Raw genomic sequence first — 19563 nt, forward strand, 5'->3', positions numbered from 1 at the left:
TGTTTCCCTCCAGAAGACAAGACACATGTGCCCACTTGCAGGAGTCATACGCTACCTTAGAAAAGTAGACAGGTGTCCTCATTTTTTAATGTGTTAGTTGTTCAAAATACTATTTAAGTTAATTCATACCTGAGTATAATATATTATTCCTTTACTGAACATTGGCTAGAACTAATTTCTATGAATTACACTTTCTAGCTATAGTCTGTAGTCACATTATGGCTCTACCAGATGTGTGTAAAGTATTTATTCATCTGGTGGTATTATCACAAGCTCGATCCTTATCCAGGTGTCCATATGTTACCGGCCATGGCATTTGTTCTTAATCTAGGAAGTCATTTTAAGTTTCCTTATCTGCTCTAATATACGGTGTGTGTATGCCCCTTTCCCTGCTCTCTCACCATCATCCCCACCAACATTAGGAGAGGTGTGTGTGAAATATTTCACTGAATCAAGTTTCTTTTGGCATCTCAGTGTCACACTGGTTCAGATAGAGAAGGGCATTCTCATCTGGGCTTTAGAAGGCACTGTGCCTTTAACACCACAGCCGTAGCGAAGGAGTGCTGAGATGCACCATGCAGTGAGCACAACCCAACCCCTCCGCCACTCTGCGCCCGATCCTGGCCACCACTGCACAGGGCTCGCCCCATTTATGGTCACTTGTACCCGCTCTGCCCCTCTCTCTCCTGGGGTTGCTCTTCTCTGCCACCTCCTGGCAGCCCTCTCCTCCTTTCTTAACATCCTCTCCTGCACCCCGCCCCTGACGTCGCCCATCTGTCCCCTCCTGCCATCTATTACCCGTTTGGCCCCTGCAGCCATTCTGCCCTCTCGCCCCTCCCACTCCCATCCCGATGCAGACGGCAAGCGATGGCAAGGAAGGGCAGCGTCAGGGCAGCGCCTTCAGCGGATCGTACAGAGCATGCGCAGACCGCTGGCAGACGAGGCATGCGCAGACGCACCGACAGCTGACGGGAAGGGAGGCCGTTTGTGATACTATCGGTGACCGGTGTAGGGGCGATGTGCGCGTCTCGGGCGGAGTGAGCGGCCCGCGGGGCGGCGATGGCAGCGGCGCCGGCGGCGGGGGGTTCGGGCGGGCCCCCGGAGGCGGCCCCCGCGGCGCTGCAGCGGGAGCCCGTGTATAACTGGCAGGCCACCAAGGGCTCGCTGCAGGAGCGCTTCGCCTTCCTCTTCACCAACGAGCTGCTCAGCGACGTGCGCTTCGTGGTGGGCAAGAGCGGCCCGCGGCAGCCCGGCGGCGGCGGGGGGCCCCCAGGGCCCGGCCAGCAGCGCATCCCCGCCCACCGCTTCTTGCTGGCCGCCGGCAGCGCCGTCTTCGACGCCATGTTCAACGGCGGCATGGCCACCACCTCGGCCGAGATTGAGCTGCCCGACGTGGAGCCCGCCGCCTTCCTGGCGCTGCTCAGGTCAGGCCGGGGCCCCGGCACCGGGTGGGAGAGACCCCGCAGTGGGGGGGGCTGGGCGCCCACACTAGCTAGCTGGGGTCGGGGGTCTGCCCTAGGGCCGGGCCGGAGGGGTGATCCGGTTCCGCTCGCTGGGGTTGGGTCTTCTTCATCTCACGCTGCTGCCCTGGTGGTTGATGTGTGTGTTCAACTCTTGCATGTACCCCACGCCCCTCGGATCGCTGCGTGGGGCTGAGCAGTGAGTGGCAGCAGGGCTTGTAAGCGAGCCGGCTGTGGAAGCCCTATTTATATCCCCTCATGGCTGCTGGTGCCTGGCCCTTTTGCACTCTCTCCATCGTGCACCTGTGCCTGCTTGCTGCTGCTTCCTCTCCTTGAGCCTTCGCCCACCCCAGGTCCCCCACATCTTTGTTCTCTTGTCACTGATTCAGCATGCTTAGTGTATTCGTGACCTGTTTGTGCCTGACACAAAACAGACAGAAACCGGGCACAGCCACCTTGTGGTCTGGCAAACAAGGTCAAATGGCTAGTTCCTTGCACGAGAACTTCGTGATTTGGGATTCTTTTTTAGTTTTTATTTGTAGTCTCCCCTTGTACAAATTATTTTTATACCTTCCACCCTGCAAGAAAATTTCTACTTCAGGACAGTTAAGTGTCCTTGCAAAGGGATTTGCCTTTGAAGTGAGATAGTGGGAGATGTAGTTTAACAATAGATCTCTGTGTGTTGCAACTATTTATTTCCAAATAATGCATAAAGGAACAATTGAGTCTGCTGTATTATGCTGTTATTTATTGATTTGATTCATGGAGTTTATGATTCTTGGGTCAAGTAAACTTAAAAAAATACTTGGTGACAGATCATCATTTTTCTTGATGATGACAGTAAATTGCTATTCTTGTTTATTAAGTGATTATTTACCCCTATGACGGCTGTGCTGTCTAGCCATTGCAGAGGTTGAGGGAGAGGGTGGAGAGGGGATGATCATGTAACCAATTAAACTCACACAAAACTAGCCAATTTGAGGCCTACATGTCACATCCGTGGCAGTTGTCAATGGCAATTTATATGAGGGGAAACGGTTACGTTGTATGTCAAGAATATTACTGAGAATTGGTAATTTGAATAAACTGCAGGTAACCTTTTAAAGTTCTGCTAAAACAACTGTTCAGTTAGGCTAAAAATTTAAGTGCTATAGGTGTTAAAGAGGTGACAGTTTGAAAATGATAGAAATGGACAAAGGATGGGGGCTGGGGTCTTAGAATGTGGTAAGAGCCATTGTGTGTTTATAGAGCTATTAGCACAGCTGATTGGGGCCCTTGAGCACTATAGTAACAAAATATATAATGATCCAAGAGCTTACTTTTATAAGCATTGGTAGATGAAGGGGTTGGTGATATTTTAATGGTTACAATATCTTGTAAGCTATTTGGTCTGGAAACACACAACTACACCATTAGAACGTGCTTGCATTCTACACAAACACAAAATGTAAGTTGCAGTATATTTTAAAAAACCTGTCCCAATGAAGACTTTAATACAAATTAATTATGGAGATTTTTCTCCATAATATATACTTTTTGAAAATTGATTTCAGCATTATCACTGAGCATACAAAAGCTAAAATGACCCATTTCCCAATGCATACTGGAAGAGAATGCAAGGAATGTCACATTATCTGGCAAATTTACTAACGTTAGTGTTTTTTTATAAGCTTACATTGTAATAAATGTCCAAGAGGACAAAAATGAAGCTGGAGAGGCAGGGGATGATTCAGGTAGTGATCTCCAACCTATGTATAGCAAATCAGTTGCAGGTTGAAGAAGAGGTTGTTGAGACCTTAAGTGAGAATTTCCTAACTGTTTGATGTTGGACACCTAACTGTACTTTTGTGCCTTTGAAAGTCTGCCTCTTAAGCTATACCAGTAGAGCTGTACTGGCAAACCTGAATGTAGATGCAGTTACACCAGCAAAAAAGTCCTTTTGCTGGTGTAGCTTATACCAGATCCCCAAGTGAAATAAGCTGTTACCTGCAAAAGGATTTTTTTTTGATGATATAACTGCATCTGCAGTAAGAGGATTTGCCACCATAGCTATGTTGACCAGAAAACCCAAACAAACCATCTCTAACTGACACATGCTCTGCCAGCAAAACTTTCCAAGTATATACCAGAGAAAATTGGCCTTGAGAAAATTCTCACTTATGGTTCCAGGATCAATCTGAACCTTGCTTCTTCACCCTACCACTGTAAGGTTGAAGTTAGTTATTTTCTGTTGGGAAAAATGTACGGAACTTCAATTACAAATAGCATTTCAAACTAAGAACTTGGAAATTAATTCCCCCTTATCTACCTGCTGAGACAGGAGTTGGTGTTTTGTAAGACACTCTTCTGCAATGCTTTAGTTTGTGATGACTATCAATTCCTGCAGAAGTACAGATTACTGAACTCTGCAGATAAAAACAAGAAGTCAGTTCTCCCTTTTCCTAAGATGCTATTTGTTGTAGGTCTACATGTTAACTGGAATCTAGATCAGTTATTAAAATTTAAGAAAGTCTGCCTCTAATCTTCTTCGCTTGCTTTTAATATTAGGGGAAAAGGGTTGCTATTAAAATACAAAATGTTAAAAAAATTAAACACATTTGAATATAACAAATTTAAGTAGAGGAAATAAGCATGAAGGTTAGTCCATTCCATTTGAAACAGTTTAATTTGAGCTCTGTCTTCTGGAAAAAAGTAGAGATTATTAAGAAAATAATACTCATCAGTAATTGAACAGTGTGTTTATGTAGTAATTAAGTATTTTCCTGTGACTTCATGAACATTTATTTTTGGCTAGAGGAAAGTCACTTATATTGGTTATTAGAGTTGTCAACCTCTGATAGATGCCTCAAAAAGTCAAACCCTAAAAGAATTAGGGCATTTAGAAAATGACCTAGAGATGCTGGAAGGAATGTATTGACATTAAAGCTTACTTTAAATGATATCAATACTTTACATTTAATAGAATTATTCCTCATCTTCAGTAATAGCTTTTTAAAACTTGATTTTAGTACGGGTTTACTCTTTGCAATTAAAATAATAACTAAATAAATAAAGGAGGAGACTGAGGACTTTGGGGGGGGAAAACAATTCTGGGGGAAAAAAACCTATTGGTTGAACTCAAAGGTTTAAGGAATAAAATGACTGTTTGTTGGCTTACCATCCATTATTTCTCTTGACTGAAGGGTTTTGTAAAGAAAGGCCAAATGATTCTTGCAAAGCAACTACAGTGGTTGGGGGGGGGGCCATGGGAGGATTTTGTGTGCAGCCTGGTGAGTTTGGAAATGGTTCTCTCTGCTTTTTTCTTGCCTTTTAAGAAGATAAAATTCACCAGTGTCCCCAGAACTGATTGTCTGGGGGCCTAATCAACTCCCTTGAAAAATTTTGCTGGGGGAGGTTCTCTGTAAGGAAATGATCTGGTCTAGGTGGTTAGTGGTCTCGGTTGCCTCCTTTATAAAAGAATTACTTCTGAAAATTTTATCACACTCTTACCTGTACACCAGGGAGAGAAAATTGACACTGAAGCCTTACAGGAAGAGAGAATGAGGTATAAACTGGAAAGGAGGGAATGAGAAAATGCAGGACCTGGAGAAGAGAAGTAGGAGCAAGAATGGAAAGAGAACAGAGAGAGAGGCAAGCTGAGAACTGGAGACAGAGAAAAGTAGAGACGTATTGGGGAAATGTAATTTTCACTGAAAATTTCATATGCTTAGAAAATGGATAGAGAAGGAAAGATTATATAGACAGGTGAAATGCAGAAAAGGGTATGCAGAAGACAAGTTCAGATCTGTAACAAGCAGAAGGCTGCAACATACAAAGGTTGAGAACTACTGCCATACATACACACATGAGCATAGAGGGATTCTTGAAGTGCAAGCCACTCAGCCAGATTTCCTCATTCTGGAAAGGGGTTCTGTGGAAATGCTCTAGGATCACCAACCGCGATCTTCAAATGAGATGTTGGCAATGCCGTATCAATTTGGAGAAGATGCATTATTTTGCAATTTTTAAATAGTTCTTTCGCCTGCCTCTTTGTTCAAAAATGCTGCGTTAGAGAATAATGAGAGTTATACAAAATGTTTTATTGCTTGTCTCAGGAAAATCTCAAGGCATTGTGGTCAAAAAAAGCCCTTTCTACCTAGAGAGTCTCATATCACATCCTATGAGAACACTGTTTCAAAATGAGCTATTTTATTTTTAAATAAAAAAAAAATTAGCTACTTAGTTTGTAGTTTAAAATATTTAATGACCGGTTTATCACATATACAAAAGTATCTATCTGCAATGCTTGTGAAATAACTAAGTTTTATTACACAGCCTATGCTATAGACTAATTCCAAGCATGCTTTTGTTAGGACCTATTAAAAGTGAACAAGCTGACATGAAAGGACCTGCTATGATGTGTGCTGTCAATTTTTCATTAATTCTGTGGCTATAGTATGGGGCCATCATAATTAGTTTCTTAGTGTATTAGTTAAATAATATTACTAGATAGTTGCCTCTTTTTTTGAGAGTCTGGATTTTTGTGCAGTTGTTGCATGTTGACCTAAAACCAATATGAAATGAGGTAACCTGCTTATCCCTTTGACACCTTTTACCCACAAAAAAATGATCAGATTGCAGATCTAGAGCTTGGTAGCAGCTGCCTTAGAATTTCTTGAGTGCCAACAGTTCTCAACTACTTTTTCATAAGCCACATAGACTTTCAGGTTTGTGTACACAATATAGGATCCTATCAGCTTCTTTCTCACACATTTTGATATTAAAGTAAGCATGCACCAGAAAAGCAGTGTACATTGAAGAACATGTTAAAAGGGACTAAATGTTGGTCTTCAAAAAAGAAGATAGATTATTATGGTTGTGACAAAGCCTGGGGATTCAGTTACCTGCTTACATTCCAGTTTTAGCACCTTGTTGTGCCTCAATGTTGCAGGAGTCTCAGAATAGTGCCTGAGGTAAAAGAGTGGATATTTAACTATACCAAAATAACAAGAGGGAGAAAGGAGGCTTAGTCTTGACTTTGAAAATCCTGCCTCTATTTGTATGCACTTATTATGTTTTAACGATATTGGGGTTTAAGAAAAAGATGTCTGTATAATACAAATTTTGTATTTCTGTACCCAATTGAGCAGTTTTGATTAACTTTCCTGGAAATTACAGATGTAGTAATGGCAGACTTGGAAATACTTTCTTCAGGTCAAGAACAGATTTTAAAAACCAAACAATTCCCACCCCCAATGATTGGTGTCTTAGAATCAATACTTCTCTCTGGTCTCAACAAGTAACAGCTTTCAGGAAAGCTGGCTTTGCAGCCTTTGGTGCAGACTTCTTGTCTCTTGACTCACTGCTGCCATTAAAACTCCAACCTGTCCTGCATTCTCAAAAACAATGGAGGCAGGCCAGAGTTTCAGCTTGTGGCAGAAATAGAGACTCAAGATCATTAGCTAAAATATTAGTTTTCTGCAGAGGGAAAACACTGACTTGGAATCATAGTGGAAGTCCTTGATTTGTGTCTGTGTGAGAGCAGTGGTATAGAAATAGAGGTGTTGATACTCCAATTTGAGATGATCTGGCTGAATAGCAAGAACTATTTAATGAGTTAAAAGTAATTTTGCCGGCTCAGCTGTTCTTCAGTGGTTGTACATATCTAATAAACCAATACACCAAGGTTAGTCTTAAGGAGTGTTACACTTCTTATGCAGAACTAATGGCATTAGTTTTCCATAAGCTAACATGCTGCCATATCTTAACTAGTACCAAACTTTTTTAGTGCACTTCTTTAATCTGTTTTGTCAACACAAAGAGGCTGTTAATCATGTCCTTAAACTTAGTTGGTATGTTCAGCTCTTCCTAAGATATAGCCCTTTTATTCTTCTGTATTTGTGTATTATTTTCCAGGTTTCTTTATTCAGATGAAGTTCAGATTGGCCCTGAAACAGTTATGACTACTCTTTACACTGCCAAGAAGTATGCAGTACCAGCCCTGGAAGCACATTGTGTGGAATTTCTCACTAAACACCTTAGAGCAGATAATGCCTTTATGCTTCTTACCCAGGTAACTTGAATACATTTTTGGCTTATGAAAACATTATTTAGTAAATTGCTCTAAATAGCTAATATTTGGCACACTGTTAGATGTCTAGGTAGTATAGTCTGTTGTAGAAATATCTATGCAACATATCAGTCTTTTATATAAGCATCTTATTGCAACTTTGTCACTCAGTTTCTTTAGTAGGAAATAGTAAAGGAAAAGGATCTTTTTATATATTTATTGGAACATCGTAAACATGGGGTCAGTTCCCTTTTCAGTGCTATTAATATTCTAATGAATTAATCTGAGGCTCTCTGAGAACATTGTCTATTTTGATCCAGTATTGTAGTTTTGACTTGCAATTTCAAATATAGAGATTTATCTTTGGCAGTGTAATAATAATATTCAGGAAGGAGAATTGGAGAAATCTGATACAAAACTCTTAATGAACTACATCATTCAAGAGCTGTTTGACACAAACTCAAGGAATACTTGAAAGGTAAATTGAGGCTGGCTAAATAGAATGTATCCATTATTCTGAAGTAAAAGCTTGCTTGTTTGGGTTACTTCATAAATCTGTTGGATGCAAACCACAGCCATACGATTTATCTGTGGACAATATATTATTTCCATAGGCTCGGTTATTTGATGAACCTCAGCTTGCTAGTCTTTGTCTTGACACTATAGACAAAAGTACAATGGATGCAATAAGTGCAGAAGGTTTTACTGATATTGATATAGGTAAGTTACCTTCTGTGACCTGAATATTTATTCAGATTTGTAAGAAAACTGTACTGATTTGCATTGTTAAATGGTGTACCTTTTGATCAAAGCTTGCACTGAAACATGTACAATATATAGGCTATAAAAGATTCCCATATGTAAAAACCATCACATTAGAGAACTCTGCTAAAAGGCTTAGCCATTTAAATAAATAAGTTGGTCCCGATTGACTTGTTTAACTTGACCATTTAAATAGCTGACCTTCCTGTAATGTGGTGGCATCACAGTGTTGAAACTGGTGTTTTTAACTTGACAGGTTTAGGATAAAAAATCAATGCTCACATTGATTAGAACTTTATTAAAAGTACAAGGATTTTATCTCAATACCATTTTGAAAGATGAAACAAACATTTTTATATGCTAGTCTACATTGTCTAAATTTTAGTGGTACATTATTATTTTGACCACTGTAGTGCATTCATTTTTCAATCACTGCAGAAGAAACGTTGATTAACAATATAAATTTTATAGCACTTGATATAAATGAGGAAGTTTGAGTACATCTAAATGCATAAAAAAAGGAAAACCAGTTTTACTTTATTGTGACTGTTACTACTTTTGCATCTTTGAAGAATTTTTCTGAATTTCGCTATACATTGTTGTGTGATGTTTGACTAGATCTGTGGAAAAACACTAAATAAAAAGCTTGAGTGCTTGTTGACTTGAAAACACTTCAGATTTCTATCTTGTTTGGTCATGTTTACTATAGATGCCATATTTATAGTGCTGTCTTTAATTTTGCTTTAGGTCACTACAGTGACCTAGATACTGCCTGTCATTGGATTTACCACAAAATTGCTGCCAATATGGGACAAATACGGTTTTGTAAATATCTTTTCTGCATATTCAGTTTTAGTTGAAGCATTATGGTTAAATTACTCTTCTTTGAGTGTCTGTTTGCCAATCCAGCTCAACTACTGGGCTGGTCCTCCCTATTTTCAGCTATGAAAGCAGCATATGTATATTCTTCTTGACTAAACCTAGTACTGCGAAGAGCCAGACTGACATCAGCTTCCAGCCTGTAATGAGTGGACTCTAGACTCCCTGAGGGGAACAGTATTGGCAGGAAAAGCAGCACATTACCTGACCACCCTGACTTTATCAGAACCAACCTCAGCAAACTGTTAGTGTTAGGAAGAGTGTCTTTGCAGAGGTGAGAGGGAGGAAATAACATGGTGTATGAGGGCTAAATGGGACTAAAGCTCATTTTGCTAGAGACCAGGGGAGGAGGAGGAGGAAACATAGTGGACTCAATGCTAAAGTTAACTCATGTATTTTTCTTGGGGTTCAGGGGGAATAGAGGAGGAATTGGAATTCAGAAAAGGATTAAACAGTGAGTAAATGAGGTTTAAGTTGATTCAGGTTACACTTGCATATAAGAGTAAGGGATACATTTTAAACAAGAAAAGAGTGCTAAGAATGTAACACACTCCTTTGCATCTTTTTATCCTGCTGTCTCTAGTTTCCATGTTATCTGTTTAGCATGCAGACTCTGGGACAGGAACCTTTCCTCTTTTTTGTCTGTCAAGCACACAGCTTGCCTCTGAATACTGTATAAATACAATCCTACCTTTGCAGCTAGTGCAGCTGCATGCTTTCTCAGGCCTTGATTTACTACTGCTGAAAACTACTAACTTTCAGCTACTGGGTTTCCTCTCTTACTAACTGCCTTTCTCTGCCCTACATTTTGGTTATGTCCACACTGCAGTGTAAGCTTGGTGCAAACTCAGGCTTAAACCTGATGCTCTGTCCATTTACATGCAAATCGCCCTAACTCAGAGTCCTGGACCCCACAAAGTTGGAGGATCTTAGCCTAAGTCAAACTGGGACCTAGGGTTCAACCCCTATTGCGTTGCAGTGTAGACAGCCCCACTGGACTGGTGCTCTGGGAGTCTGTGAAAAGTATTCTACAATCCCACACACTGACTTTTTGTCCCCTGGACAGTCGAGTTTGGTGGTGTAAGATTCCTTGGATCTCCTCCTGAGTGCCCCCATCAACAGTGAGGAATTGGTACTCACACCGAGTGGGGCAGCCAGTCATCCTGGTTTGCAGCCAAGCCCCTTGGCACGTGGTAGCTCCAGCATCCTGGTTGGGCCTGAGCCAGTAAGAAGTCTGTGGCTGGGGGCTCCTGCCTGAGGGCTAAACTGATAAATAGACAAGGACTCAGGCCTTCAACCCGGCCCTTATACTTCCTGCCTTGCCCCCACACTTCCTGAAAGGGGGAAGGGGCGGGACTAACTGTGTCCAATGGTAAATTAACCCTCTGCATCACAGCAAGGCCACTCCACCTCATTACAGGTGGACAGTCAAGTTTTCCCACACTGTATCATGAACAAAGGACTAGAGTGGCCATGGTTTTGGAAGGCGCTAGGAATTCTGGGATATGGATGGCTGGACATAGGTCCACATAATGCAGGGTAAATGCTGGAGCCCCAGGTTGGGACCCAGGGTTCAATAATTCATGACCTGTGGTTATAAATGAGTGTAGATGTTCAAGCCCTAGGTTAAGCCCTAGGGTCTGTTAACTGGAGTTCTACTAAGCCAATGTGTACATTGTTGTGTAGACATACCCTATTGTGGCCTAAGGTCTCCCATGTGCAGGCATGATCTAACCAGAGATAAGTGAAATTAGTGCTTGCTCAGGATCCATCCCCTTTGTCAGTCCAATTTGAGAGACAATCATGATGTAATTTATGTTTAAGACTTCTTTCAAAATCAGCTAGAATGCAAAGAAGAAAGTTCAGTTTGAGGATGGATATTCTGGTTTTATTTTAAGAAAAGAAAAGAAAATTGCACCCCCTCTCATTAAACTTGTTGTGTTTGATGGATTTGTACAACTGCTTGCATGTGCTCATCCCCACTTTTCACGGGTTTCTATGATTCTACCTCAATGTGGGCTGTTTCCAGTACATGACTGTTTCCGTTTGGGACCTACAATGTTTTCTCCATACTAAGAGTATTGTAATAGCAGACTTAATGGAGGAAGGTAATCTGATTCTCGACTGTCTGAATAACTTTCTTTCAAGTCCAAACAATTACAAACAGCTCCAATAAATCTTGTTCAAAACATCAGTTCTACAGAGCTGTGTGTCTTTTGATAAACTGAGAAGAGGGAAGAGCTGGGTAAATTTTCAAATATTTTATTAGAGAAAATTCACAGATCCTATTCAGAAAGTGCTAGGCTGGATAAGCAATGAAGAAACATTTAAACTTTTTTTTAAAATAATTGTAAAATTCATTATGTAAATTACTTCAGAAAAAAAACTCCCTTGTTTTACCACAAGACTTTTTCACCCAGGAATTGGCTTTCATATCATGTCTCTCTTATACTTTTCTCTAGATGGAGCTGTTTCAATCCTTTTTGGTTTGTTTGGGAACTCCTACATAGTACATACATAACTGTCAGGGCCTTCAACTATTTAGTCTTATGTTCTCAGGTGTAGACATTGTCCAGTTGTCTGTTCTGTACCCGCTTCAAGCTTTTATGGGCTCAGCTGTGAATGCTAGGCATCCATCTCCAGGTCGTCCTCCCTTCCTGATTGGATCTTGAAATCCCTACTTTATATGATTAGTTCAGAAGAACTTCAGTTGGGAACACCTCTAGGAATCTTTAGGTTCTGGAATCTCAACTACTGCTGCTACTCTTGATTGGGCTAGGTTCATGTAAACCTTAGATCACATCAGGATTGCAGGAAAATGTTTCTCGAAATTCTCTACAGAACTTCTCATCTTTTGTTCTGTATTTGTACAGCGCCTAGCCCAATGGGGGTCTGGTCCATAACCAGGACTCCCAGGTGCTACTGTGGTATAAATAAAAAATAACTTGCCTTTCCACCTAAATCAGGATATCACCCAGTCTAAGTAGGTGCAACTATATTCTCTGGATGTCAGAAGTGATTACTCTTTTCTACAGGAACAATTTCCATTAGGAAATTGGATGTGGTCTCATTTACAGAGGTTACAAAAAAAGGACAAGTAATCTATGGTCACTCATTAAATGGCAATCAGAGAAGTTTTTCTAGTATCAGCAAGATTCATGACATAGATTTGTGCCTATTTTAATAGGTCCTGTGTGAAGAACAACAGACCTTCATGTGGAGAGATCTGCAAAGCCATGATTTAGATCTCCCACTGCTCCTCACTACAATCTAAGATGTGTATATAAAAAAAGTTGGAACACTTAGTGCTGCTTTTAATTTTTTTATGCTATGTCTATTTTAAAGGTCACTTTAATATATCCTTACACTTTCACTTTTTTATTTTTATGCATTCTGCTGGCTGTTGCATCTCAATAGTTGATCCAGATTGGCAGATGGACACTCAAATGAGGACAACTTTATATTACAAGTAATTTGGCTTTCCCATAGTCGTACATTCACCAATCTGCTTGATCACTTCCTTTTTTGATCTTGCTCCAGCTTTGAAAATACTCTTTGGGACATGAGAGCAGCAGTTTGGCACTATATATAGATATATATATATGGTCCTAGTCTTAGGAATCAAGAAGAAAGTTCATATGCTGTCTTATAGCAGGAGGAGGGCAGGACAAAACCTGTTGGATTGGATGCTGTACACTGTGCCAGGAGACTGATTTACACGTAAGACAAAACTGTCTTATCTGTGGTGTTTTTTTGCAATACATTTATTTAGTCCTTAAACAGATCTCTTACATGTACATTTAATCTGTTTTCTATTCTATTAAAGTAGTTTTGGCTCTTTAATCAAATAGATTATTCTTAACTTAAGTTATGCTTTAAAAACTACTTTAAGATGACTTAGCAATTTCTGCCTTTGCGTGTTATGAGAGAACACTGACCTAAATTTATTAGTAATTTTTTTTTTTAGACACACTCTGTGCAGTACTAGAAAGAGACACACTTAGCATTCGAGAAAGTAGACTCTTCGGAGCTGTTGTTCGCTGGGCAGAAGCAGAGTGTCAAAGACAGCAGCTGCCTGTGACATCAGGAAACAAACAGAAAGTGCTTGGAAAAGCTCTGTCTCTAATCCGTTTTCCACTAATGACTATTGAAGAGTTTGCAGCAGGTAACTATAGGTTACTTTATTTTACTAATATATTAGTGCAATTCAGAGAAACATGCTCTGCTAACAAGGGACTAACTTTACAAACCTTTCACAACTACCCTGTTAGTAGCAAATGCATTTCACTTCTTCCTATTAAAATAGTCCACCTTGCAAAAATTCCACTGGTCTAAGACACATCATGATAGTCTTTGCACTGTTTATTTAAATACAGCAATTCAGAATTAAAATATTAAAGCATATCATCTTCTCAGAAACATGCTGCTTCTATTCCTAGGTCCTGCTCAGTCTGGAATTTTGTCAGATCGGGAAGTGGTAAATCTCTTTCTGCATTTTACGGTCAATCCTAAACCTAGAGTTGATTATATTGACCGACCAAGATGCTGCCTCAGAGGAAAAGAATGCAGCATAAACAGATTCCAGCAAGTGGAGAGCCGGTGGGGGTACAGCGGAACAAGTGACCGAATCAGGTATTGGTCATAAAGCTGTCCAAGGAGAAGAAAATATGTGACTCAAACGCTGCTTTGTAGTACTGAAAACAGTAACACACATTGATACAGCATGGATACAATATTTGTACTCTATTTAGAAAGTAGATTGTGTGCATGCCCACATAGATTAAAGCATTTAAAATAAAGAGAAGATCTGGAAAAACAGTTTAGGTGGATTCTGGAGTATAGCGTATTAATTAACATGCATTGCCACATTTAAAATAGCAACTGTTAATATGTTTCCTTTCAGAGCTGGTCAAAATAGAGAGATTTTTGTTACTCAGTATATTGAGTCCTTCAGAATTATCCTTGTGGAATATTGTGGCTTTTAGCTGTAAAACTGAGGTGTTAGGATGCCACCTCTTTAATAAAACTTCATTTTACAGTAATGCTGGTTTGTTTTATTCAATTGTATATAGTACCGTATCCTGGACTTGATCCAGCACCTTTTAAGTCATTGGGAGTCTTTCTACTGACTTGAGTTGGGAGCAGGATCAGGCTCCTGTGACTATTGTTTAAATGTGATATTTAATAACTTTTCTTTGTCCTGTGTCAGGTTCACAGTTAATAGAAGAATTTCCATAGTGGGATTTGGATTGTATGGATCTATTCATGGACCCACAGATTATCAAGTCAATATACAGGTACAGTATATTTTAACTAAACCGCTAAGTAGAAGCTAAAGTTGGTACAAGAATCAATACTTAAATAAGGCTTACTGTGATTTTGGTTTGGGCTGGAGCAATTATTCAGTCCAGATAGATCATGACCTATTTACATCTAAAAATGTGCATTGACTTCAACAATTTGATTCTACTGTTTGTCCCTTGGGTGGTGTGATTGAGATAGAAAGCTAAACTTTTGAAGCCCTATTCTACCCAAACTTTTTCATTGCAATTCCTTCACTTTTCTCATTTGTGTAATATCTAACACAACAGGGCCCTGCTGCTGACTGGGGTCTGCGGTTGCTAGTACGATAAAAATGAGGTAGGCATGTTACCCTGGTATTCTGCTGTCCAAGTTCTGCAAGAACTGTCCAGTTACATGGATCATGTATTGCTACCTACAATGAGAGCAAGAATCTTATAGGAATGTTACTTTCTGATTTTTTTTTTTAGCAAGCTTATTCCTGTTCTCACCTTAAAACTAACATAGGAACTGCATGAGATGAATAGAATCTGTAGTCAGAGTATAATCTCTAAAATGAACGTAAAAACAAACACTAGAATTGTGTAGTCATAAGGTGCTGTAGGTTTTACTACATTCTTGGAAGATTTCATTGATGTGTTTAGATCTTTCAGTGAGCACCTGTTTGTTTATAATGATATTTATTCTTTAAAGGTGTCTTGGATAGTAGTACAGGTTTACTTAAATCTTAGTATTTCTTCAAAAGGTGTTTTTTTAATAGATCCACACTCCTGGTTCTTGCTCCCAGCATGTGACGGGGTGAATTCCCATTCGTTAAAATCTGTTAATCGTCTCACCAGCAAGATGGTACATTCCTTCCCCCTATTGAGGTGTTAACCCTTTGTGTTAAATTGGGTGGAACAGGGAACTGTTGTTACCTGTATTGCTTATTGTAATATAAGTAGTCTTATTGTGACTGAATGCACCCTTGTATTCACACCCTAGACACCATTGTAATAATCTTTGTACAAAATGTGCCTTGGGAGGTACCATGTGAAAACTTATAACTCGCTGGGCAATAATATCATTTTGAAATGTATGTAGCAACAGTATATGTAAAGTTATGAATTACTCCTGGATGATGATGATAGCACATGTTCAAAACCAGACAACCCTGCCTCGGCAAAAGTTGTTAACTAGCCCTATCCTAAAGAAAGGAATGTGTGTTTACCTCAATCTACATACAACTAGTAAACAGGATCCTAATAGCAGCAGGGGGAGGAGATTTCAGGAAACAGAACAATTTGCATTTCAGCAAAAACATATGGGGTAGAAAGCATGGAACCTCTTTCACTGCCAAACTCCATGTCGCTTTCCTTACTGCTTGGATAAACTTCACTCTGAAGGATAACCTTCAGAAGAATCTACTTCCAAAGTTCACTGGACTATAAAAGTAAGGGGCAGAGAACCCCAAGTTCTCTCTTTCACATAAGAGGACAAAGGTTACCAGCACCTAAAGGCCTCTAGGACTGAGGAAAGGGTCAGTTACCATCTTGCTGCAAGACTGTGGTGAGAAAAGCCATCTTGAACAAAAGCCTTGAACCAAAACTTGCTAGATTAAGTTTTAGGCTTTTAGACACGTTTTCACTTTTATTTGCTTATAACCATTTCTAACTTTATTACTTATACTTGAATTGACTTACAATCCTATCTTGTTTTGTTTTTGTTCTATTTCAAAGCTGTGTTTAAACTGAACTGTTTGATAACTCCAATTAAAGTAACACAACTTGAATATTAACTCCTTCTAGGAGCAACAAACTGTCTGAATATCTGAACTGTCTAGGAGAGCGCTGGACATTGCAGAACACACATTTTTGGGGGAGTGTGTTGGGGTAAAGCTGCTGGGATCAGAGCTGTTGGACCAGGGCTGTAACTATACACAGACACTGAGGGTGTGGTCTGCATGCTGGTAGGCTGGTTGTGAGCATAGATTGGGAACTATAGCATCAAAGCATTGTGAGGCACCCAGGGTTACAGGACGGCAGTGACACAACCCCTCACGGGTCTGAATTGTACCCCAGAATGTGATACTTATGTATGTTGATACTGGGTTGGGTTGTTTGTGAATAGAGTTTTCTTCAAAATTGTAAACTAGTTAAAAGGTAAAAAGGCACACTTTTACTTGGTTTTTTTTTTTTTTAATGCAGATCATTGAATATGAAAAAAACCAGACTCTGGGACAAAATGATACTGGATTTAGTTGTGATGGAACTGCCAGTACATTCAGAGTTATGTTCAAAGAACCTATAGAGATTTTGCCAACGATCTCCTACACAGCTTGTGCAACACTCAAAGTAAGCATGCTGAAGAGTAAGAGTAGAAATGAACATAAAGGAAAGGTGTTTGGAACCAATATTTTACCGAACTTTAAATTGTTATCTGGTGGGGAAATATCCTCCAAGTCTTTTGCTTTTGGAGTGCTTTTAAAAAAAAACAAAACAAAAAAAAAAAAAAACTAGACAATGATTTTGACTAGGCTTTCAAGGGGCTGGTGGAGCTATTGTGGCTTTATGCCTCCTTTATGCCTTCCCAATTCTGGGTTGAGCCAGGAACTGGAGCAGCGTCCAGTGTAACTGTCACCTGATGCCTATGAGCAGCAGCACTACCTACAATCTCAGCATTGCAGCTCCTCTCTCTCCTGCTCCCAGCCCATTTGTGCCATGGAGTGACTGCTTGTTTACAAAGACACCTTTTGAGATGCAGAGTATTATAACTTTAGTGGCTGACTTATTTTTTAAAAATGTTGCTTCCTGATGCAATTTTTAAGCTGTTAGTTTACTTGCAGAGGTGGAAATGTGCTTTTGTAATATATTATTACTGGCAATTTGCATCAAATCTCGAGTTCTTTTTGTGTTAACTGTATTCTTTTTCCTTACCAATCAGTTGTATACTTTAAGAAAAATGTTCTCAGAGCTGTGCTTAAGTTAGTGATCTAGTGTTTTTGAGCTAGTCACCATTTTTTGAGTTCTGGTTTAACTACTATGTGTATTATCTCTTCTAAAAGTCCTCCATTAAACATAATGGGCTGCTTTGTCCATTACTAAAAAAATTAATGTTTTGGGATGTCTAATTTAATTCTCCATCCAAAAATCAAATATGAAATTTCACAAATCTGCATACCAGAGGTTTCAAACACTTTAAATCTTAGTAGAGGCTTACATAGTAAACACATACAGTAGACCAGGGCTCGACAAATTTGTTTTGGAGCTAGGAGCCAGCCCAAAAATTAAGGAGACAGACAAGGTGGGCTCAGCGGCGGGGCGCCCTAGCTGGAGCGCAGCAGCTGCTCTCCCCTCCTGGCCCCGCCCCTCCCCCACAACATGGGCTCAGCGGCGGGGCACCCTGGCTGGAGCGCAGCGGCTGCTTTCCCCTCCCGGCCCCGCCCCTTCCCCCCGCCCCTCTCCCACAATGTGGACCCATCAGCGGGGCACCCTGGCTGGAGTGTGGCAGTCGCTCCCCCAGGAGAAATACTAGGTGCCAGACTTAAATTTCTAGGCGCCATGGTGACCTGGTGCCTGGGGTTTGTCGAGCCCTGTAGTAGACACATTCTGGCTGATTAGTTACTGAGCAGACAAGTGGCCTCTGAATTCTCCTTTCAAAGATTACAACAAGCTCCAGTTCTGGAGAACCTTGAACTGTATTAGTCTAGCATGTTTTTTTGATAGTTTTAATATAAAATTAAATCTATTCTAGTCTCTAAAATAGGTTTTACTGCTCACTACATAATTGAATTGGAGAAAATGTAGCTAACTTCTTTTGTTGTTTATATTAGGGTCCTGATTCCCATTATGGTACAAAAGGATTGAAGAAAGTAATTCATGAATCTCCCACTGCTAGCAAAACCTGCTTTTCCTTCTCTAGTTCACCCGGTAACAACAATGGTACATCGATAGAAGATGGACAAATACCAGAAATAATATTTTATACATAATTACACAGAATAGTTCATCTCAGATAATATAGTAATAATGTATAGACTGACATTGGCATAAAGTACTTGCTATTGATGGCGATTATTAAATGCTATGAAATTACATAAATATATAATCTCCATGTATAATATGAAACAAGAACATTTCTTATAGGAGGTATCAGAAAAATCTATTTTCTCTCTGCATGATTATTGGCAGGATATAAATAAGTTAATAGATGCAGTTTCTTTTACCTTCACAATATCTTGAAAATAAGCAGTACTCTATATTGTAAAGGTATTTTAAACATTATCTTGTGTTTTGTTGGGGTGTTTTTGGTTCGTTGTGTTTTGTTTTTTGGTTTGTTTTTTTTAAACTTCCTCACTACTTACATTGTTTTTAGCATATGGTGAAATTCTCCTTTGATCTGGAAGATCCATGTTTTTTATGGAATTTGGTATATTTTTCTTTTTAAAAAATATTATAGCTATATTACTTTATCTCAGACTTGCATTTCCCTCTAAATATTCTTGCAATGACCATATGGACCCAAATGACTAATTCTTTTTACTACAGCAACAAAACTGGATTTATATTCTTTTTTTTTTTTTTTTTCCTCTTAAATGAGCCAAGAAGAAATACCTGGGTTAACACTGTAAACAGTATCTAAAATTATATTAAAGAAATACAGCACATACTTATAGCTGAGATCTGCAGTGTACAATACTTCCACGGTCTTGATTTTATTCAGAAATGTCTATTTTATAGAAATGTATTGGACATGTAAGTTGGTATGGTAATGACTATTGTATATAAATATGCCTGCAAAAATGTATAATGTGAAGATCTGAGAATACAAGACTTCTATTAATATTAATTAATTTATTGATATTAATAGTAATCAAGGATCTGGATGCTCTAGAATTAACCCAACATTAAAACCCTGGTGTGATTTTAACTTTATCTGTTTGTGCAATTAGTTCCAGAGAATATATACAAGTGGTATGAGGTAGTGCAGCCAGTTGAAAGGGGCAATGAATGTACATACATGATCAGTCAGAATACTTTGCAGCATTCTCTGCAATTGTTTAAACAGCAAAAGTGAAAATTCCCATACACACCACAGGATCCTATCCATGCCTACAAACCATACCACAAGAAA

The 19563-nt window shown here is 39.6% G+C and overlaps 1 protein-coding gene across 1 annotated transcript; it reads left to right on the plus strand.

Moving 5' to 3' along the window:
* The first annotated feature begins 833 nt into the window (after positions 1 to 833).
* Positions 834 to 19364, plus strand: BTBD1 (BTB domain containing 1). The gene is made up of 8 exons (XM_067555739.1): positions 834 to 1424; positions 7356 to 7512; positions 8124 to 8229; positions 13118 to 13315; positions 13590 to 13782; positions 14360 to 14447; positions 16638 to 16784; positions 18263 to 19364. Exons 1-8 carry the CDS (start codon positions 1060 to 1062, stop codon positions 18419 to 18421), a joined length of 1413 nt encoding a protein of 470 aa, XP_067411840.1. The 5' UTR covers positions 834 to 1059; the 3' UTR covers positions 18422 to 19364.
* Positions 19365 to 19563: the final 199 nt, after the last annotated feature.

Source organism: Emydura macquarii, unplaced genomic scaffold (assembly GCF_026122565.2).
Source record: "Emydura macquarii macquarii isolate MOO-44397 ecotype Brisbane River unplaced genomic scaffold, CSIRO-AGI_Emac_v2 contig_1644, whole genome shotgun sequence".
Lineage (NCBI taxonomy): Eukaryota > Metazoa > Chordata > Testudines > Chelidae > Emydura > Emydura macquarii.

Coding starts and splice junctions, on each gene's coding strand:
- BTBD1 (XM_067555739.1), top strand. CDS start 1,060: ATGGCAGCGGCGCCGGCGGCGGGGGGTTCGGGCGGGCCCCCGGAGGCG. Junction 13,316..13,589: donor TATTGAAGAGTTTGCAGCAG/GTAACTATAGGT, acceptor TTCTATTCCTAG/GTCCTGCTCAGTCTGGAATT. Junction 14,448..16,637: donor ATTATCAAGTCAATATACAG/GTACAGTATATT, acceptor TTTTTAATGCAG/ATCATTGAATATGAAAAAAA.